Below are 22,369 nucleotides of genomic sequence, written 5' to 3'. Positions count from 1 at the left end.
GATATCAGGTACTAGCTGGCGCTATACTGTGGCAGTTTGACATATTGCCCAACCATCATTTGCCTCTTTGTTCACAAATTTTGCTCACTGGGTTAAATGAAAATGTTATACATCAAAAGGACTTGAGGTATCGGTGAGGACTCAGAGAGTGGACACTCGCACTGGTATCAGTCTGAAAAAAATTGTGGTGTCAAATGTCCATATTAATTAGTGAATGTTACATTGTATCAATCGCTAACTTTGGAAGTGATGTGCTTTGTCTTTCGGAAATAAAAGCATCATACAGGAAGTGGTTTGTTCCTATAGTGTAAATGTTGCTTACTTATTGTTCCTGACAGTTGACATTTATAGTTGCACTCATTATTCTTCCTATGTTTGGGTTCACTTGGCAGTTTTTTATTTCAATCTTCTGGATGGCAAGTCGTAAATCGCCGTAGTTTGGACATGGTCTCTCCATAAAGTGGATTTTCTTTGGTCTGGAACGTAACTCCCACGATGAACAGCGGATCATTATGACGCCAAACTTTCCGTTTAGGAGAATTTACACGAATAAGCCCATTTGTTGTCAGCTGTAGACGAGGCGCATCCCCGCCGCCGTAAAGAGCCGGCGTTTAACATAAAGGGGCACTGTGACGCCTCTGCATGGACACATGAAGCAAGAGGCGACAGTGAAAAGGCCAAACACTGCCCGATTCGCACCCCGCTTCAGTCAACACTGGACACACGGCCACATTCACACGCACACATGCCGCCACTGTTTGCCGGACCTGAAAGACAAGTATTGTCACATCACCACACACACACACACACACACACACACACACACACACCCTTTAACCTTCACAAAACAGTATGCAAAATATGCAGATGCTGATCCCACACTGGCACATGGATTGAAGCAGGGGGGGAGGCTGGCCGGGGTTATATAAACAAGTCGCAAGTCAGATAACGGACAGACGGATGTGATTAGCTGTGACACCGCGCTGGGATTATCGCCGTGTTTATAGATTAACAGCCAAAGACGGCGCCGGAAATTTTGTGGAGAAGAAACCGCTGCCCGCGTCGAGCGGCGGATCGGAAGCAAGAGCGGATCAACTATTTGAGGAGATCCCTTTGAAGTTTTTCCTTTTCCTGCGACTGAGCACTGTAGAAGTGAGATCGCTGGCGATCAAGCGGGGGTGTTTATGGTCCACGTCGAGGGCTGTTGGCAGTTCCAGCTCGTCGTGGCGTTTCGCGGCGGGCATGCAGAGCAGAAAGGCGCGGGCCGTGTTCGGGCTACTAACGCTTTGTTGGGCTCACTGAGGTGTGCGGTGGCGCTCGCGCGACAGAAAAAGTATAAGGGCCGTACTTTCGGGCTTCCAGCTCGATTACGTCTGACGGCTTGTTTATTCCAACTACTGTTTTACCAGACAAATTCACACACAAGCCACCTCGAGAGGGTTCTGCTCTTTTGCCCCGAATCGGATTTGATTTAGCCTCGCGCTCTCGGCAGAGACGCCGCGTCTCCGGAGACGAGGTTAGCGCCTGGAAGGAACGCCGAGGCCTTCTCGCAGACCTCCATTGTAGAAACGGGGCACGTTCATTGTTGCCCCAGATTCTGCAGGCCTCCGAGGGCGCTGCGATGCATTCGTCTGCGCTTCCCAAGTTTGCACGCAGGCATCGTCTACGGAGATAAAAAAAAAAAAAACGTGCCTCCGCTGGAATGTTTCTTGATGGTTCCCGGCGCACGCAACTAGCTCAGCCGGGTCGGACTGTAGTTTACAGTCAAGAGTTATGTTTGATGGCGAGGAACGCTGTGCAAGTCACTTGTCTTTACTAAATAAATCAATGAATACAGTTAGGTAGGCCCCCGATGCGATGTTATTGTCTGGCTAAGCTTGTACATTGTTTGGATGTGTACCAAGTAGCACAAAGTCGGCATTAAAGCGCTTGACTCTTACTCCTGGCGAGTTAGTTTTGTGCACGCGGCAGTGCTGTTGAGCGCAAATTAGTGTTTTTGTTTTTTTGTTTTTTTGCGCGTGGACTTGTTAGTCTGCAGCAGAGCAGGCAGGGTCACAGAGGAGCCATTGATTCTAAAGTGCGCATCAATACACAATGAGGCCCGCTTGGAGCTCTGTCTTCTTCTGCCGCCGCCGCCGCCGCCCCCCGAGCCACCTCTCGCTGGTCCTGGTCCCGCTCCTCCTGGGCTTTGCTCGTAAGTCCCCCACGCACACACATGCATCCCTATTAAAGGAGACGTGCGCTATCGATTCCGCAGGGAGTCATTATGTGGCAAACAGGCCGGAGGAAGCAGGAGCATAATGCTCGCACGTACACCTTCGATCCATATTAAGGCACGGCTTGTATTGGCGCGGACAATGTGTAATTACCACCAGCACCGAGCTGTTATTTGCCTTTCCATGAATGTTTGTGCGCAACTTCTCGCCAACAGTTATTGATAAATCTCATCAATTACAAGTTTTTGTCCAGACGCTTCAGTATCGTTCCAATTACATTTTGGTGGGGTGGGGAAACTTTTGTGCTCAAGGGCCACGCTCGATTTTTCTCTTTTTGTTGTTGTTGTTGTTGTTGTCGTTATCCTCTGAATGCGCTGAAACTAAAAGTCCACTGTCAATCAAATACCACGACATCTTGCGCCTTTCTCATGTCTACACATCCGTACATGTTTGAGTCGCGAATATATAGATATATATAGACAAACAGCCATCCGCACACAGATGAGTCGGTGGGAAGGTCCAAACTGTGATTCAAACCCAGGACTCCTCAGCTGTTCGGCAGATGTGCTAATCACCCGTCCATCGTGCTGAAGTGTCGCAAGTATTTCATTTTGTTCCTACAGATTAAATTTTACACGCTATTAGCTATTATACTCCCTCGGTCACAGCTGTTCAGTTATTGATTCGAGAGGTAACAAAGTGTCAAAGGCTTGGCGGAGGTACCCCAAAAGAGACACACTCCCTCTATCTGCAATTGCCAAGCATCATTTGCTACAACGGATCATTATTATTTATGTACTACAAATATTGTCTTTGTTCATTTACATGTCTGCTGCTAGCTCACTGCTAACAAACAATGCAAAACGCCAAAGTGATAGCATCTGTGTTATGACCCTTGAATCAAATGTGAACACAAACAGTTAAGCAAGGCATATTATGGTTGGTATTAAAATTAATGACTAATATTACTGCGGCTTACCAAGAAACCGTGACCGTCTCCGCATATATCCGTATGTTTGTATTATACTGCCCCCGTGTGGCCAAGGCGCACACAACAGAAGAAGCAACACAATGTCCAGTGAACTGAAGCAAAAACAGTGGCAGAAACTATTGAATTCTTTACATTCTATTTAATGATGTCATTTAAAAAAAAAAAAAAAAAAAGGTTTCCCTATTGAATATTTATAGTGTAAACACATATCAGTATTTCAAGGTTTGTATTTCTTCTGACCTTTTTTGTTTGCCGTGTGCTGTGAGATTTTTCAAGTGAAAACGTTTGGAAACATTCTAATGCAAGCTAATGGCGCTGCAAAGGCCTATTAAAAAAAAAAAAAAAGATCCAGTGAAGAGCACGATGGTGATGAAATATACGTCTCATCTGAAATGTTCAAGCTGCCAGTAATTACGCTTCAACTGGGATTAGGAAAAGAGAGAATATTAGGACGGCAGCGTATGCCCCGGAGGGGTGAAAGGAGACGGCGGAGGAGGGAGGCGCTCAGAAATGAAAACAGAGGAAAAAGATAACGTGATATTGTGACAGCAGACATTTTGCCGGGCAAATGGAGAGCACGTGGAACGAACTGGGAAAGAGAGATCGAAAGAAAGATAGATCAATGAGGGAGAGGCCGCGGCGTGACGAGAAGTTTTGACAGGCGTCAGAAGTGAGCCTGAGACGCTATTAATACCTGCTCCGCTTCTTTCCGCCATTAATGCCGTTCCTCTTCACGGGTAAACAAGCGCAGAGCTGTCAGCCGCGCCCGAGCGTCTTCCACCGACTTGCGTGCTTTCCGCCGATACGATCGACAGAAGGACATTGTCTGATGCGCTACGGATGGAGCGATGTCAGGCGTTGGCTGCTACGTCTTGGCGGTCGCTGGGCAGAAGTGTTCACTTGTTGCCAAAATGCCAGCTTTGTCTTTGCCCTTCAAACGTGCGCACGGAAACAGACGTTTATTTGTGCAAAGGCATTTTTGGAATGCTGTCCAACAATTTGAACGCTGTGGTGCAATCCATGTCAAGTGGGGTTGGAGTCCACACATCCGTCCGTTTACCGCCGCTTATCCGGTCCAAGGTCTTGGGTGTGATGGAATCCATCCCAAGAGGTGCGGTCCAGACTGGACTGGTTACCAGTCACTCACAGGGCACACATAGCATTCACATTCACAGACTGCGAATTTTGCAGGTCTACGACTAGATTCTTTTTACGGCGTTTGTCTCCCTCAATGCACCGGTGTTTCCCCTTCATCCATGTCAGTCACGGGATTGCTTGCAAAGCGTTTCCGCTTTTGTTGGAGCTCATCTATTGGTGTTTGTGTCCCACCACCGCACAAATTGAAAGACTTGTGAACATGTTTGATATTGTCACAAGCAGAGTCCGTCACCGGCGGATGTCCATTTTGCTGACGATTGACGAATGACGGGACACTTTTTTTTTTCAAGTGACAGACTAAGCACTGACGGAAGTAGATTTTCGTCCTTCGGTGTAATCCTCACTAACCCTTTTTGCTGACGTGTTTTTTCTTTTTTTTTTTTTTTTTTTTGGGGTGGGTGGGCGGACGGACTGACCAACGGACGGTTACAATTTGATTGAAAAATGACGAATGACGGAGCAATAAAATTGAGTAAAATGCCCACCTCCGGTCAGGCCAAGACTAGGTAAAGAGTGCTCGAAAACAGCTGAGATGACCGACCTTACACTAAACCGTCAAGACGATGGAAGCGCGCTGTGACTCCTGTAACACTTGGCAAACTGCCTTCTGACTTTCACTTTTTAGTTTGAGACGGTGACAATCTTTCGAAAGTTAACAGCTATACCTCGCAGGTTTGACGGGAGGTTGTGTCCAGTGTATTTGGCTGCGGTGAATCTCCCACTGGCTGTCATCGCCGCCTCCTGAATTTCCTTGAAGCCGCTGTTTGGGGTGTGCGCATCGCCGGGGGCGGCCATTGTTGCAGGCTCGTTGGGAATGTGACTGAGCGGCGGACGCGAGGCCAGAGCAACGGGGCTGCTTTGCGAAGGGTGAAGAGGGGTAATGGGATGGGTGGACGGCGGGATTGGAGGCTGTGATTGAAACGCCGCCGGGCGGGAAAGGGGGGGGGGGGGGGTAGAAAACGACAGTCGGGTCAACACGGGAAGCCGCTCGGAGGATGACAACTGGGGTGCAGCTCAATGTGAAGAAGCAAAAGGATGGAGGTGGAAAGCCAGATGATTTGGGAATGGGTGGTGGAACTGCGGGACGTTAGGAGAGCAAATAAAAGAAAATGTGTTTAATGAGAGGTCACGAGCGAGCAGACTCAATTTGATGCCGATTCCGCTGATTAGCTTTGCCGTCCTCCTGGAGTTGGAGAGTTTATAGAGGTTGTGCTCGTCGCAGATTAAGACGGGGGAAGAAAGAAGTAAAAACAAGCAGCGGGAGGGACGGGGAGGGCGAGAGAAAAGCTGAGCTACTGCCAATTAAAATAGGCCAAGGCAGAGCAGAAGATGAAAGCGGGATGTGCGGGTGGGTGGGGGGGTGGGGCGGCGAGGGGTGTCAAGATATCCACTCTCCACTCATTTTGTTCCGTCCTCTTGTCCCGCTCGCTCCTCTGCGCTCCTTGATTTCCGCTCTCCCGGCCCGCTGTGGAAGCTCTGCGATTATGCCGCAGACTTGAGCTGCAGAACAAATCACATTTAGCACAAGCTTGGGGGGGAGGGAGGGTGGGGCGGTCGAGTACAAGGCAGGCAACGATTCCCACTCGGTGCACCGCTTTTCGTCCCAAAAAATGAACGAGGGGGGAAGGAGGGTGCGAGCGGGAGGGGAGGCTTTTTGTGCAAAATCAAATGGGCGACGGATGAGGATTTAAGTGACGTGAGCGGACCACAGTGGAGTGATGCAAATGTTTAGCACGTCAGCAGATGAGCGTCAGGATATCCGATATCGAGCCGAAAAATGTGCAGGCTGCTTCATTTTTGACACTCTAAAATCTCAAATCTTCGAGAAAGCCTTTCCAGAAGAATCGAAGCTGTTGTAGCTCGAACGGGAGGAGCCAAGTCTTTGTTTTCTATCAAATTTGACTTCCCGTAAAGGCCTGGCATCCCACTACCTTTTCCATATCCAAATTTCCTTCCAAGCTTTGGATTTGACACCCTTTCAAAGTCTTGCAGAAGATCCTCCAAGAAAAGTGGAAGCTGTTGTAGCTCCAGCAGGTGGAACCAAATCCTTTCAAAAAAAAAAAAAAGTCTATCCATTTTCTCTTCCTGTTTGGTACCGTAACTTTCTGCCCCACTACTTCCGTCTATATCAAAACAAGTTTCCTTAATTTCTTTGCTGGGCGTGGCCATGCCACCCACTCAAAGTCTTCGTAAAAGTTCTGCTCAGGAGAGTGAAAGATGTTGTAGCTTCAAAAGGAGGAACTAGCAGCACCTTTTCTTGTCATCTTCACTTCCTGTAGGTTTGTATCCCAATACTTTTGTCCATATCCACAAACACATTTCCCTAATTTTCCATACCGGGTTGATATGGACCCTTTTCAAAATCAATCGAAAAGGTCTCAAAAGGTAGAGGCTTTTGTAGTTCCAAAAGGAGGAAGCTACGCTGTGTTTTTGATCCATTTTTTTCTTTTTGCAAAGAGCCATAGCCAAGTATCCTCATACTTTTGTTCAAAATATGAAGAAAATGTCATAGATTTTCCATCCAACCATGACACCCATCCAAAATAGTTTTGGTCTTCACAGAAGTATGGAAGCGTTTGTAGCTCCAAAAGGATGAACCAACTCCACGTTTTCCATCCATTTTCTGTAAAGTGTCATCGGCAAGTGTCCTCATACTTTTGTTCATATGTAAAGAAAAGTTTCCTAAATTTTCCATCTCAGATGAATATCACACCCCTCCAAAATCTTGTGGAAAGTCTTCCCAGAAGATTTTTTTTAGCTCCCAAAAGTGGAACCGAGTCCATACGTTCTTGACTTTTCATTTTCTGTCATGTCATTTTGAAAACGGAAGAGAAGCAACGGCTTGGCACCGGGGTGCGACGTACAGCCGATCAAAATTAAATCAGGTATTTTTATACCTGTGCCCATTGTAGAGCGAGAAGGCTTGCCTGATTCCACCTCACAGCTCACTGTCCCGATACTTTTGACCATAACGTGTTGTCAGAGGCTGCTAATGGAGGAAATTGAGATGAAAGTACAGTTGATGCCGGTGGATCAGGTGGCAGTGAGGTGAGCAGAGAGGACGACAAAAGAATGAAAGTGCTAAGGATGATGTTTTATTTATAGAGGGAGAACCCCCCGCCCCCCACCCCCCACCCCACCCCAATCCCCCAACCTGTCTTTGCTCTGCATTTGATTGGCAGATTCTCCCCAAAGGAAAGTAAGCGAGATGAGACATGGCATGATAATTTTAGTCGGGAGATGCGGCCGCACGGAAAAGACAACGTAAACTGTCATTAACCTGGAGCAAGCATTCATTTTACACAAATGTCCTCCCCGTGCAGGCCGCAGAGGCTGTCTGGCTTCGCCGACTCAAGGGGTGATGGGAAAATTGCACGTTGGGATGGGAGGAGATAGCGCGGTCGCCGGCGGGGGACCCGCCTCCCCCCTGAGAGCGACGAGGCGCTGTTATTGTTTGAAATTCAAAGCGGTAATAACGCAAAGGGCCGCGCGTTGTCGTCCCCTCTGCATCGATTCTCGTGTAAATCCTCGGCCGGCCCCGCCGAGGCGACACGATCTCCTGGCCGGCCTCCAGTGGGAAGATAATGGGAGATAATGAATAGGAAGGTAGCGGCGGCGGCGGAGGGTGACCCCCCCCCCCACTCTCCCTTCCTCAAGGATGCACAGGGGTTCATTTGGGGCGCACTGACACAGCACATCTCTTATGTTGACGCACTCTCAAGGATGGAGCGAGGCGGTCACTCATCTGCAATTTCTGCAATTTACCGACAGCGAGCGGTCCAGCTGGCCGCCTCCCAAACCCAAAGCCCAGGCCCCATCTCAGCCCGAGCCAGTATGCTGCACTCACAACTACGGACGGGCATCGTAATCCATAAATACGCTAAACTAAATATCGATATTGCTCCGCGTTGCGTTGTGTTTCCGTCAAGCGAGAGTATTGTTTCCAAAATGTCAAAGATCAAAATTATGGCTGGTGTTTTCATATCGTGTGCTTGTTTTTGTTATTTTTTTATTCATGAATTTGCCAATTGGCAGATGTATTTTATGAGCCATTCCTCATTTTTCATTTCATTTTTTTCCCCCTAATTTTGCTGAAAAAAACGCCACACCTTGCCCAATATTACAGTATTACTTTGACGCCATCTTGTGACCGCCTGGTGCAAAGGAACTATGGTGAAGTGATTGGAAAAGCTCCATTTGGACAGGTCATCGCTCTATCGTCTGATAGAAAAGTAGCGCTTTGACACCATCTTCTGACATTTATTTGCTTATCTATATTATCGTAGATGTTTTTTTTCCAACACAGTATCCTACATACTGTATATATCATGATGTATCGATTATGGCCCGATCACTGTATCCTGATACTACTGGTATCATTGATACTGTATCTTAAGTTACCTTATTATTATCATTACTATTATTATGATGGACATCATAATCATTACATCAATTCAAAATATCGCAACGTATCGTATTGGAATCTGTTGTAGTTGTATCAATGAACAAATATTAGATATTGATATTTAGGCTGTCCGATGTCCGAGTACGAACACTTTGACTTATTTGAAACTAACTAGTGCAATACAGTAATACAGCGTCAGAAATGGTATCAAGGCTGTCTACGGTCCAAATATGCACTTTATGACATCGCTTGACATAATCGTAATTTTTATAGTCGGGGTACATCCATCCGCTCACAATGTTCAACTCAGACCTAGAGTGATGTTCCACTGCAGTTTTCCAAGTCTGAGCGCTGACATTTCCCAGGTCCCACGAATGCAGCGTCTCGAGGCACCTGCGCTCCAATTGTTTATTACCTCCTGTGCCAAGGAGACTTCGGAAAATCGAATGCATGTGATTTTGCCTTTACTCTCCCGGCAATATATTTGACTGCACGCCGTGGCGAAATGAGCTTGTTAAGATGCATAGGGTCAAATAAGGAAATAAAAATAACATTATAAAGAATAAAAACAACCGGTATGCTATGTACAGTAAACAACATCACGCAGCATCGGCTTTCGTGTTGGCGAGAAATAGCTGTGCACAAAATCTACCGATATAAATAATGAATCTACAGCAGATTTTATAGAACATATATTTATATTCCATAACTGCAAGACTTCACCTTGCCAGTCAGCAAAAAAAAAGACAAACATACAGCAGTGATGTGACACGACTTTTTTTTTTGAGACACGAGCCGTCGTTCGGTGGATTGTTTTGCTTTGACTTGTGAGCAAAAACAAAAACAGCAAAAAACATGCGAATGCTGTTTGGCGGAGTCATTCAAAAAAGTCGTCAAGTTGTTTGCCACTCCCAGCTGAAGTTTACTGTCAAACTAAACTTAAAACAAGGACAATTACACAGATTTTTGAACGTAAACTGTGGAGCAACACATGTAGACAGACGATTTATCAATACTCTCGGGAGCATATTCTTTACCCTGTATTTTTTTTTCCTGGCGAGGCTGCAGGGCCTCGTCGAGGAATTACTTGCAGTCATTATTATTATTATTATTATTATTATTATTATTATTAATCCTTGGGGTAGTTTGACGAAAGCTTATCACAGATATTTAGGGAACTGAAACAAGCATGCAAAATCATCTATTATACAAAATAGTCATTATAAAGCACATTTGAAAAACAAACATTTGCATTCGAGTATGTAATTACAACAGATGGCGTCCATTGTGAGTAAATGTAGTTTATTTTCATCGGTATCATGATGGAATATATTCACCGTTTTTAATAAATTTGTCATATTCTATCACTTTTTTTCGGGTGGGGGGGCAGTTCCCTTAATTTGTCAGGGCGGGAATAATAGCCGATTTTTAATGAAAGCCATCATTCAGTGTGACAGAATGCAGCGTGGTGCTGCTGATTGAATTCTTTGGCCTTGCTATCGAGTGCCATCGCCTACTTATGACCTGCACCAAAGTGCTTTGTGTTCCAAAAAGACTGATATGTATTGCTGCTGTAAATAAAGCCCTTTTTTTTTTCTTTTTTTTTTGGGCAGCGTCTCAGACAGGCCGGGGCTGTGAAATACTGCCCCCACTTGGCCGGAGGGAGAACTTATTGACGGCGCGCCAGCTCGCTCGATCGACGCCGCTCGGCATTCTCCTTTCGTGTTGCTGCTTGTGCAGTATTTTACGAGAGGCGTGCGTTTGTTGGGAGGTCGGATTCATCGCCGGTGTCGTACGGGCTGCTTGCCTCCATCTTTTCTTCTTCTCTCCCCTCGCTCTCCATCTCTCGCTGCGCCTGATCACAAACTCCTGATGTTTGATTTGGAAGCGTTGCCTGTAAAAACTAAAGTGCTGCGCCAGCTGCTTTTAGCCACGCCGCCGTGCGTCGTCGCACTTATATATTAACATCACAACCACCCCCCCACCACCACCATGCCACCAGCTGCATTATTGTACGCTCAGCCGTCTCTTTCTATAACTGGCTGATTGCGTTTCCTGCTAGGAGCCCGTCCGTAGCTCCGCCTCCACGCTGCACCTGTGTTTGTGAGATCCAACTTTTATGGGGGGGGGTGACTTTTCCGTGATTGTCGCCACTGCAACTTTTGTTGGGAAGGGTGTGGGGAGAGTGTTTCTATATGAATAGAAAAGTGGCAGTGTCCCACCAGCTGGCATCCATCTTTGAAATATAATAGACTACTTAGGGGGCTAGGGGAGGCTAAAGCCCCGTCAGAAATCTGTGTAGCACCAGTTAAGCCACTCCAAAATTTTATTCGATATTCTAAAATATACGTATTAGGGATTGATTTTCTCCAGCCCCTTATGTATTGGCCAAGCCCCTCTGGGGCCCCAGGAGAGAAAAAAAATCCTGAAGCTGTCCCTATTTAAGACAGAGCAGTTTTTTAAAGTCATTTCTCTTTTGGTTTGGAGAGACGTGACAGAAGCAGGAAGGATGTATTTGCATATTTGTCGTTTTGAAATAGATTTTTTAATCTTGGCTGTTTTTGTCTTCTCTTCTGTGCAATTTCTCAGAATTGAAATTTGCCAGGTTACATTGGATGCAATTTTTGGTTGAGTTTTTCTGGTATTATGTTGTTGTTTGTTTTTATTATTATCATTAGGTCATAGTTTTTATATTTTGAATCTTTGCTTGTTTTATTTTTATTATTTTGTGTTTTATTTATTTTTTTCAAAAATGTCGTACTGAGTTCCCACCTAATTTTCAACACTTTCAGGAAGGTCCATCCTCATTATCCAATAAAATGCTTGTCTTTTTTTTTTTTTAGAAAGCCCCAAAAAAAAGAATATGCTTTACTTTTTCAGAAGAAAAATAAATTTCCATTGATTTGTGTTCAGATAATTGATGACCTCACTATAAGTAGAGAAATTGTAAAAGCCCATCAGGCAGGCTTTTTTGTTTTATTTGTTTGTGCTTTTAGTTTTGAATAGATATTGTTCTTTCATTTCATCTTTCATGTTTACTCTTAATGATTGCATTATCACAATAAAAGCTTGCTGCGTCAGTGATTTGGCCGAGATCACATCCGTGGCAAATGTGTTGCCACTGTTTGAGCTGCCTTTGACATCTTGTTTTGTTTTCCCTTCAGCTTCGTTATTCATGCCCTGAATTTATTATAAATGTCCGGTCACCTTGTCATAATCCCTCATTTATTCTTCGTCTCCTAGGGTAGTTTAAGAAATATTTGTTTGCATAAAGGATTTGATTCTCGGTGTTTGTTTTGTGACGACTCTTGAAGCAAACTAAGCCTCTGTGACTGCAGTGAACCCTCTTAAATGCAAGCAGCCACTTCCAACTATTTTGCTCTATTTGTCGTTTTCCTTTTAAATAGGTGGCCGTGCCTACATATTGAAACTGACATCAGAATATACAGTACGGCATATAGTTTTGCTCATGAGACTGGGAAGAGAACGCCGCCAGTCTGCTCTCTATCCTTTCACTGAATAATTACACGTTAATTTCATTTTTGCATTACAGTACATACGTGCATAGAGCGCGCGCGCACATCCACCTTAGTTTTGTCATACGGTGGCTGAGAGAATTCATTTTCTCAGCCGCATAACAGCTATTAAGATCGTGGCACTTATTTCGAGAAAAATGCCTTTCATACAGTCTAATGGTGTTTTATTTCCATCCCATATTTGAGACTCTTTCCTCTTCATTACGTGGAGTCGCTCTTCTGTCTGAGTGCTGACAAGTCCCTAATGGGAGAAGAGACGCGTGGCGTTGAACTTGTCAAGACGGGGGAGCAGGCGACGCTAATGTTCTTTCCAAACAATGGCGGCCCAACTTTGGGGTGCCCGGTCGATGAGTAATAACAGCCATTAGAAAAATAATTGCAAGCGAGACGGCAAGTCGTGACGTCACCAAATGGCCGCCGGAAATGGACTTGATCGCGGCGGGTAATTCGCGTCAGCGTCATCGTTGGTTTACTCTGCTCCAAGTTGAATCTCGGCATTGCCGCTCTCGCTTTCTCCCGCATGTGAAAACGTTTGCGCGTTTGATTAGGGATTAAAGATTACAGTCTATAAAAAGACATGCAGATTAACGAGGTGATATGAAAGTATAATTGCAAATGTACTCTGTAAAGAAGACACTCTGGCTTGCAAATAAATCGGAGTCATACATTGTCATAAGCTGTGAGCTTTTGGTGCAAAAAATGAAAGGTTAGCTATAAAAAGCTTTCAAAACAACAGAATGTCTTGTTCAAATGCATGGTAGGTGTAAAAAAAAAAAAAAAAAAAAATCGTAGACGTGTTTGTCTCTCTCTTGTATCGAGTGTTTTGTCTCACAATCCCATGCGCTCGTCCATTTTGGATGGCCGCTCCTCCTTTTCCTTGTGAACACGTATGCTGGCCACTTGGACTCTTTTTTGCGACTCGGTGTTTTTAGTGCATTTAACCCGTCTGTTGCGATGGAGAAATACACAGAAACTTTGTGCGTTGAAGAAGAGAACAAAGAATGATCGTCTTTCATTTTAACTGTCGCAAAGTGATCGGAGCAAATTCGAACATAGTCAGCGTTCGGTAGGTTGGCTCTGTTTAGCGCAGCCAGCCACCGTCGTCTTTGTCTTTCACTTTTTTTCTGGATGTGAAAGTGAAGTGGTAGCGGAGCAAGCCATCCAAAATGTACGCGACTTCTGCATTCTGAGTAATCCTGAGAAGCCCCAAACGGTCATTTCACATACTGTCACCTCATTAAAAGCATCAAACTACATTTTTATCTTTATCTAAAAACGCAAATCTTTTTAATAAAATGTAATACAGTGATTTAAAAAATATATATATTTTGTAACTAAAATTTGCGGAATTTTTCCGCTTTTACCATATTATGAGGGGGAAAAAATGTTTAGATTGTATATCGTGTGGTCATATACTCATAATGGAAACATACAAATTCAATACAATTAAAACTTTTTTAAATTAAAGCAACAAGGCAAACTTAAAAGAAAAATTGAGTTGCACATACAATTTAAATCAGAAAACAATTTTCCAGTGGATAGCAGTAGCAAATTAAAGGAAAAACCTTGAAAAAAAAAACTTTACAAATCACATTTTTAAGCGGATAACTTAAGAAAAAAAAAACAACATTTTTCTTGATTTTCTAAGGGGAAAAAATATTTTCACACAGTGGTGACTGTATTGGGCAACAATGACATTGTGCTTTTCTTCAAACCTTTCTCAGGAAGTTGAGTCGTGCAAAACGAATTGCTGAACGCATCTTTTGAAGTCCAATTGCAGGGCTTTGGGGGGGGTTGCGTAATCCGGTGCGGTGGGGTGATTGGTTGCTTGGCGTGCGGCCACAAACACAAACATGGCGCACGCTCTGATCAAACCGTAATTAATCAGTGTCATCGTTACTTCACTCAGCATCAAAGAGACGCCCCGCTGTGTCGCCGTCTAAATAGATTTGGCCTTTGGACTTTATTTGGGAACGTGGGAGATCTGAGCACGTGTGTGTGTGTGTGTGTGTGTGTGTGTGTGCGTGTGTGTATGGTTGATATAGGACATTTTTCGTTTTTGCTCCAAATGTTCTTTTGAGGACATGTTCTGGGCCACTAAAAAATATGGAAGACAAATGGGCCCCAGGCCATAGTTTGGAAATTCAGCAGCAAATTCCAGAAACTGATGATGAACACGCCACCCAAAGTGGCTCTGCGACCTCCTTTTGGGTCACGATACGCCAATTGAGAATCACAAATTTATTGGCAATTCCAAACATTTTGAAGAGGGACGCATCCAGTATTACTGGAGATTTTTCGCGGCACCTTTTCCTGTTATTCCGACGAACCTCCTTATGAACCCAAAGATCCATATCTCATTCTCTTTCGCTGTATCTCTCCTTCCCTCTCATGTTTGGCGCCGTATGATGAATAACTTGTGAGTGGAAGAAGGCGGCGAGTGTTTTTATTTTTGAAAGGTTCCGTTGGAAAAAGAGCTGCGTGGTGAACTTTGTCTGCTCTTCTCTGTCCCCTTCCAGCGTGTTGCCAAGCGGTGCAGGCGGAGAACGTCACCGTTTTGGAGGGCGGCACGGCCCAGATTTCCTGCCGCCTGCAGAACTACGACGGATCCATTGTGGTCATCCAGAACCCTCGCCGGCAGACGCTCTTCTTCAACGGCACGCGGGGTGTGTATTTGCCTTAAAGCCAAAATAACACAAATGCGCACGCAGCTACGCGCAGTTGTATGTTCAAACCATTTCAGCGCCAAAGTAGCAAAATTGCGCCAAGCCACATTTACAGAATGCCTTGATCTCCTTGAACCATTTTCATGCTACAGCCTTTTGAAATAATGATATTTTATTGAAAAAAAAAAAAATGCGAAATGCTGCTTAACGTAGTTTTGTTAAATGAGGCTGCCTCGTGTGAAGTCAACTCACATGAAGTTGGTTGCGTGACGGTTACTTGACCTTGCGCTGCGTGAGGTGACGCGTTACGTGAAGCCGCGTCATGTTAGCTTCATTACATGAAGTCTCATTGCGTGAAAGCTGCGTGAAGTTGCGATGCGTGACCTGATACGTGAAATCTCGATTTGTGAGGTTGGTGAAATTATTTACGTGATGTCACATGACATGGAGTCACGTTACGCGAAGTCGTGTCATGTGAATCTGCATTACGTGAAGCCACATTGTTAAGACGCGTTACATGAAGCTACTTTACGCTAAGATGCGTTATGTGAAGTCGCGCCATATGAAGTCGCGTTACGTGGAATCGCGTTGCGGGAAGTCGCGTTACGTGAAGTCACACGGCGTCAACGTGCGCTTCGTGAATTCGCATTTCGTGACTTCGCGTTACGAAAAGTGCCGTTACAGAAAGCGGCATTATGCGAAATCGAGTTACGTGATTTTGCATTACGTGACTTTATTACAATACGTGGTGTGCTAGGGTACTTTACATTGTGTTACATGAAATTGCAAGGTAGACATTTGCGATGTGTAAAGTTGCATTGTATGAAGTCGGTCGAGTGTTGCCGTGTCGCGTGACATCACCTTACGTGATTTGCTGAAGTTGCATTGCGTGAAACTGAAGATGCATTACGCAGAGTTGCGGTACGTGACACTGGCTTACGTGACGTTGAGTTACATCTCATTGCAGTGCTCAATGTCGTTATGTTACGTGCACTCAAATCCCTTCAAGGCACACCCCCCCAAAAAAAAATTTAAAAAATCCATTTTTTAGCTCCTCACAAATAACAGAAATGTAGCAATCAATTAATCATGTCTTACATCATTCTCCGTGAACCAGAAAGAAGCCTGCAGTTTTGTTTGGATATGATTTATCTTATCTTGTTCCTGTTTGAGTTTCCACCGCACTAGAATTTAAACAAGTACAATCTCGTCATCTTACATCATCCTCCATTAAGCAAGTTGGACCCAAAAAAATTGAGTTTACACTTTTTTTTTTAACAGTTGAAATTTGTAGCAGTTCTGCGCTCCAGTGCGTGCGCATCTAGATGCAAATGGCTTCACTTGGCCATTTGCGCCTTTCCTCATTAAAAAGATAACCAACGAGTTAATTGAGGTGACTGTTTTATTTCCCAGCCAAACTATGTGACTGCTTTTAAAAGGACAGTGCCTGCGCCGTTAACCCCCAATGATGAGTTGAAGACGCGCCGCAGCTTTTTATTCGAGCGCACGGCCTTGCTGTTGTGCTAAAATTGTTATGTGACCACTGTTAGATTCCAGTCAAGAGCCTTGGGCTAGGTAAAAAAAACAAAAAAAACCACCACTTTTCCTCCTTAATCACTTCTTCTCAGCAAGCTAATGTGGCCTCCGAGCAATGCGGACGAGGAGAAAATCATGATGCAAAGTCAAGGCCCGGAGAGCTAACACTACGGGTGAACATTAAATGTCATTTGGGATATTGCTTCTGTTAAAATAATCTCTCATCTCCAAATTGACTACATTCGTATAACCATTTGTGTTTATCATTTCGGCTCGAGGCGAACCTTCGGACAAATGCGCTTTGTATTGTAAGTCCTTTCTCGATGATGTTTTTAATATTTCATACAGCGCAGTAATTGAATCGCGAAATGAATGTGTGTTTGTACATGGGTCTTGAATGGTTGCTGAATCGTTCTAAAAGTGGCTTTGCGTTGTGTGGTGTTGCATTGCGTTACATTATGCTGACGGGTTGGGGTTAGTGTTAGGATAACCCTAATCCTAACCTTTCTTAATCCCTGACATTGTAACAATTAAAATGGATGAATGAACTTCGCTACTAACTTGTGTTTCGTATATTGTAGTGTTGCGTTATGTTATGCTACATTGCGTTACGTTATTTTCCGTTACGTTATGTCGCCTTGCATTATGCATTGTTCATTAGCATTGACATTGTAACAATCTAAAATTGAAATGAATTTAATTTGAAATGCAGTGGTGGACGATTTACGAGTTGGTCAAGATGTGAGCAAAAATTTTTTTAAAACTTGTAAGCAAAAATTCAAGTTATGAGTGCTAAGTGAACTCAACTCCGTTCACAGCTTGGCGGATAGTGAATTGTTCTTTTCAAAAAGCAACTTCAATTTGTTCATTGTCATTGCCGGTTGAAATTCGCTGTCAAACTAAACATCAAACATAGTGAATTTAATGTTGAGTACGTAAAACAACCACGTAGCTTTGCCTAACAAAGACCCATTTAGCTTAATGCTAACAAACAATGCAAAATGTCCATCGTAAACTCCTAGGCTGACAGCAGCTCTGTCCAACTTTGTCTTCTGCTACGCCACAAGCATCAAACAGTTGCACAAGTCCTTCTATTATGTCCGAGAAAATCGGAGCTGTCTTTCCGTGGATAAAATCAAGCTAGTGAGTCACACGAGATACTGCAAAATGTTTGGTACGCAAATGCTCAGTGACACACTTAAATCTTGGACTTAAGTTATTGTACACACATGTTATATAAAATGCTTACTCTCTCTTTTTTTTTTTTCCAATCATAAAGTACACACAGTTTTCAATCATTTATCGCGCGTTGCCTTTCAGGCTGCTTTCATATTCATGGTCTCTCCCACTTTCTGTCTCATTCAAGCGTTTGTAGTGTATTCATTTGACTAAGTAGATAGACGCCCTTGCCGGTAATGCGGCGGTTAAGTGAATTAATCGTCAAGACTCTCAGCACAAGAACATGAATGCCAGACGTTAAACCCTCTGATGAAGTGGGCTTAAATGGACATTCCTCGCCTCCGGTAATCTTCAACGATTACACGTGTTGCAAGAGTAGCTTTGACTTGTTCGTAGTTAGCGTCCCGTTCGTGCGGTACGCCATCCACTTCAGACGTTGAGGTGGCTCTTTTGGGGGGGAAACCTCAACTTCAGCGCTCGTCCACCTTATGGCTAAGTACCGTGAAGTATTTAAAAGAGAGCCCGGCTGCGTGGACCCCCACGCCCCCACCGCCCCCCGGTGGCGTGTGCGCTTGTAGCCTTGGGGCGAGTTGGATGGAGGAGGATGAAGCCTCATCAACGCGAGGAAGGCTCGTTAAGAAGAGATCGGCAGGTTAGCCAGGGCGAAGCGAGGGAAGGGATAACGAGGGGGTGACGTGAGACGATCCGGCTTCAACGTGACCACGAACGAGCCTCGTCGGGGAAGTTGGCTGACGACGTGTACGGCATCTGCGCGAGTCCGCCGCTAACTGTACGACTCTTGGTCCCGTCCATCTGCCGCGCCACCCCGCGGGCCGCCGAGTGTGTTTAACTGTCCAAATAAGAGCATTAAATTACACCTCCTATTTTACAAGCGAGCCGCCGACCAGCGGCCGTGACGTTTTTATTTTATTTTATGACAAAGGGGGGCAAATAGGGGCCGCGGAGTGGTGGAGCTGACCAAATGGACGCTACTCAGCATGCAAATGAGGCCGGACCGTAAAGACCAACTTGGACTTGGGCAGCAGTGTGACATTTAGTTGCCATTTAGTGCGGAGATGGAGGCTGTCCACCAACAACTGCCGTGTTCCCAACAAGCCTTCCAGTTAAGTCCACTGCGGTATAAAAACCGTTAACCCCGAATGTGACTTGTGTCTACACTTTCAGGATGTGTAGGTCGTAAGTAGCAGTAGTTCATTCTGACTAGCGGCGGTAGGCTGTATTAAGTGAGCTAGCAATGTTGACCGTATACGTGCAGTTGTGGAACTTAAAGCGCTATCAACCCAAACATATTTTTTTTCAAGAATATGTTCCCAGCAGGCCCACTAGTCAAAACACGGCATTCTGATGAATATTGCGTTTGTGGAATATGAGTTAAGCAGCAAAATTTACCCATTTTTAGCCATCTCAGGGGGCGGCCATTTTGTCATTTCACAAACGGGAACTACTCAGGGTTCCGATAACGACCGATCACGGCTCAGCTTCAGAAAAGAGGTCAGCCGTGATTGGTCGTTACCTGAGCCCTGAGACACTGTGATGTCATTTTCAGTCGACAGAAGTGACAAAATGGCCGCCCCCAGAGATTGACAATCGACCCAGTTAGTTTTTATTTCAGTTTGGCTTTTGTTTTTTAAATTCAGTTTGTTTGAATTGGTTTTCAGAGCAAGTTTGTTCATTTGTATTAGGTTTTTTTGTTTGTTTGTTTTTAGAAAATGCTTGGTTTTGGTTTAGTTTTTCTTAGTTTTAGTGTCAGTTTTTTTTAATAGGGAATATTTCTCGAGGGCGAGATGATTATTTTGTTCACTCATTACTTTGTAATATAAATAAACTACAATTCAATTTCATTTGAACGCCGAAAGCTCATGTACGATATTAATTGACAAAGATGAAAATGAAAGACATTTTCACTCCAATTATAGTTCGTTTTATCAACATAAGATTTGGTTACATTTACTCTTTTTTTTTTTTTTTTAATTTTCAAGCATTTTCATTCGTATTCATTTTGTTAACAAAAATGTTTTTTCAATGTTAGTTTCAGTTATTTTGTTTAGTTTTCGTCAACTATAATAACCTTGATCTGAGTACGCCGTTTCCTGGGTTAGTGGTTTTGTCCCATATGGACTTTTCCAGAACTTTCTGATAACTTGCGACAATGGAGACTGTATATCCTACCGAAGTTCACTGCTTGGTGGAAATTGGGCCCAACACAGCCTTCCTCTCAGCTTCCATTTCTGTATGATTTCCCAGCCCTTCGCCTGCCACATTATGTAACTTTATTAGTTAGTTTTACTCGCCCCGGCTTCCTCCGTTGGCGTCTGCCGCAGACACACAAAAAAAACCCAATATCTTCATCGCAGCGTCGTGACGAATGAGGCTGCAAAGAAGGCCTGGCGGCGGCGCACCAGGGGACGCTGTCCCCCCGGGCGACAGAGCCCAAACAAAGCAAAATAGAGGTGTCAATATCGAATCATTCCCCAAGGTATTTACATGAATCTATAGACATCGAGCCAGTGCTGCATTGTTGGTTGGCTTTGTTGTTCGCAGCCGTATGGGCTAACAAAAAAGAAAATTGTTGCAAACTTGCCGCCTCTAATCTTCTTTTGTCGCTGCCTCGTCTTTCCAGCCTCAGCTTTTGTGCTGCGTTCAATGGCAGCATTTAACCTGTCTTGTACTTTCTGAAAAGGCATTTATCCAGCCCAAAAAGTTGCCGATCCTTCGCAAAAAAAGAAAATAATCAACTTCAGAGGAGCAATTTGAAAAGGAGGCACTAATTCGACATACTTGGATGAAGAATGGATGAGTGGGAGTTGTTATACACGCTAACTTTCAAAATTCCTCCTCCAACTTTTCACATTAATACAAAAACTTTGCCGAGAGGCAAAGGAATAATTTCGGTGAGGACTTGGCTAAAGGTGCGGAAAATGTAGTCAAACCGCTCGGGATGAAAAGAGGAATTATTATTGTAATAGTAGTCATTGAAAAAAAATAGATGACTACTAATTTTATTATTGATTTTTATCTTGACTATTTACAACAATTATGGCATTATTATATCCAATATACTTAAAATCATTTAATTTTATGATATTTCTATTATGATCATGAAAATAACACATAATTAAATTAATAATACATACTACAAATACTAATTCTACTCCCAATTAAAAAAAAATATATATCAAATAAAGGTAACATTGAACTTAAGTTTTTATTTCAAACGTGTTAATAATAGAAAGAAGAACAGAAAATTGAAATAAAATAAAGTTAAATTGTACAGATTCAAAAAGGAGGTGGAGGTTTTAAGGTTTACGTCTACCCCTTTCCCTTCCTTCTAATCCGATTACTTTATTTGAACATCAATATGCTACTATAGTAATGTAACAAAAAGTAAGAAATATTCATACGTGCACGCGCTTATTCCTACATATGCTAGTTTGTTACCACAAATGATTATATCACGCAACAGCAATATCTTTGATATTAATGGAAAGGGTCAACAACTACAAAACTATATACAATATGGAATGTTCTTGCTCCTCAAATTTCATAAAGGTCATTGGTTTGCTATTAGCTAGCGATAGCTAATAGCACGACTTGTGACAATGTCCTCGTTGCCCACCTCCAGCCCTGAAGGACGACCGCTTCCAGATGGTGCTCTTCACGCCGCGGCTGGTGCGCATCACGCTGACCAACGTGAGCGTCTCCGACGAGGGCGGCTACTTCTGCCAGCTCTACACGGACGCCACGCACCACCAGGTGGCCACGCTGGCCGTGCTGGTTCCCCCGGAGACGCCCGTGGTGGAGGTGAAGCAGGAGGCGGTGGAGGGGGGCGAGGCGGAGCTCAGCTGCGTGTCGCCGCGCAGCAAGCCCGCCGCCACCCTGCGCTGGATGCGCAACGGCCGCGAGATTCCAGGTACGGCCATGGAGCCGCAAATGCTCTGATGGATGGGGAGAGTGTGAAATGGGATCGTGTGACGGTAGCCTAATAGCACAGCGGCCTTAGTCACCTTGGACATTTGGCGGAAGAGCAAGAAAAACACAACAAATTCAGCGAAGACGAATCTAGGTTCAACCTTGACATGTTACCATGACCTGCGTGACTGAGAATCTACAGACATTAAGGGAAAAATATTATTTTTAGCAAGCGAAGCGGTCATCTAATGAAGATACATTTTGAGTGCAGTAGTTTCCGTTGCTTTACATTGTGTTACATTCCATTTTGTTTACCATTACATTCCATTTTGTTACGTCACACTGTGTTACGTTAGCTTGTGCTGTCTTAAGTTGTGTTACATTGTGACCTTGTCTTGCATTTTGTTGTGTTACGTTACACTGTGTTAAATTTGTGGTGTGTTACATTATGTAATATTAAGTTATGTAGGTGGGCAGTCGTCAGTGCTTTAGTCCGTCTGTGAGTTCTCGTCTGTATTTCAGGCCCGCCCGGTCGGTCTGAGTCAGCCAAACGGCGTCAAGAACGGACTTACCGGTAGCACGTCACACGCAGGTGCCGCACTCCTGACACACAGGCAAATAAAGAAAAAAAAAGAAAAAAAATCCAAAAGTGTTTTATACCTTTGGTTCCCACAGACGCAATGACATGTGCCTCATATTGTTTTTATTTCACAGATCAGCACACTGTGCGTGTGTGTGTGTGTTTTTTTTAT

At 44.1% G+C, this 22,369-nt stretch overlaps 1 protein-coding gene across 3 annotated transcripts in view; it reads left to right on the top strand.

The window, feature by feature from the left end:
* Window positions 1-975: 975 nt before the first annotated feature.
* Window positions 976-22,369, top strand: part of cadm4 (cell adhesion molecule 4) — a 54,361-nt gene continuing 32,967 nt past the window's right edge. For all 3 annotated transcript variants that reach the window (XM_086038667.1, XM_086038665.1, XM_086038666.1), the window contains exons 1-3: window positions 976-2,194; window positions 14,826-14,972; window positions 21,331-21,618. In XM_086038667.1, coding sequence (XP_085894793.1) covers window positions 2,095-2,194; window positions 14,826-14,972; window positions 21,331-21,618 — 535 coding nt within the window. In that variant the 5' untranslated portion in view covers window positions 976-2,094. The remainder of the gene's footprint in view (window positions 2,195-14,825; window positions 14,973-21,330; window positions 21,619-22,369) is intronic.

The sequence above is a fragment of the Filicampus tigris genome, chromosome 8 (genome assembly GCF_054856515.1).
Source record: "Filicampus tigris isolate MCC_2025a chromosome 8, RoL_Ftig_1.0, whole genome shotgun sequence".
Classification (NCBI taxonomy): domain Eukaryota; kingdom Metazoa; phylum Chordata; class Actinopteri; order Syngnathiformes; family Syngnathidae; genus Filicampus; species Filicampus tigris.
The sequence above is the reverse complement of the archived record's forward strand: the minus strand, read 5'-3'. Positions and strand labels throughout refer to the sequence as shown.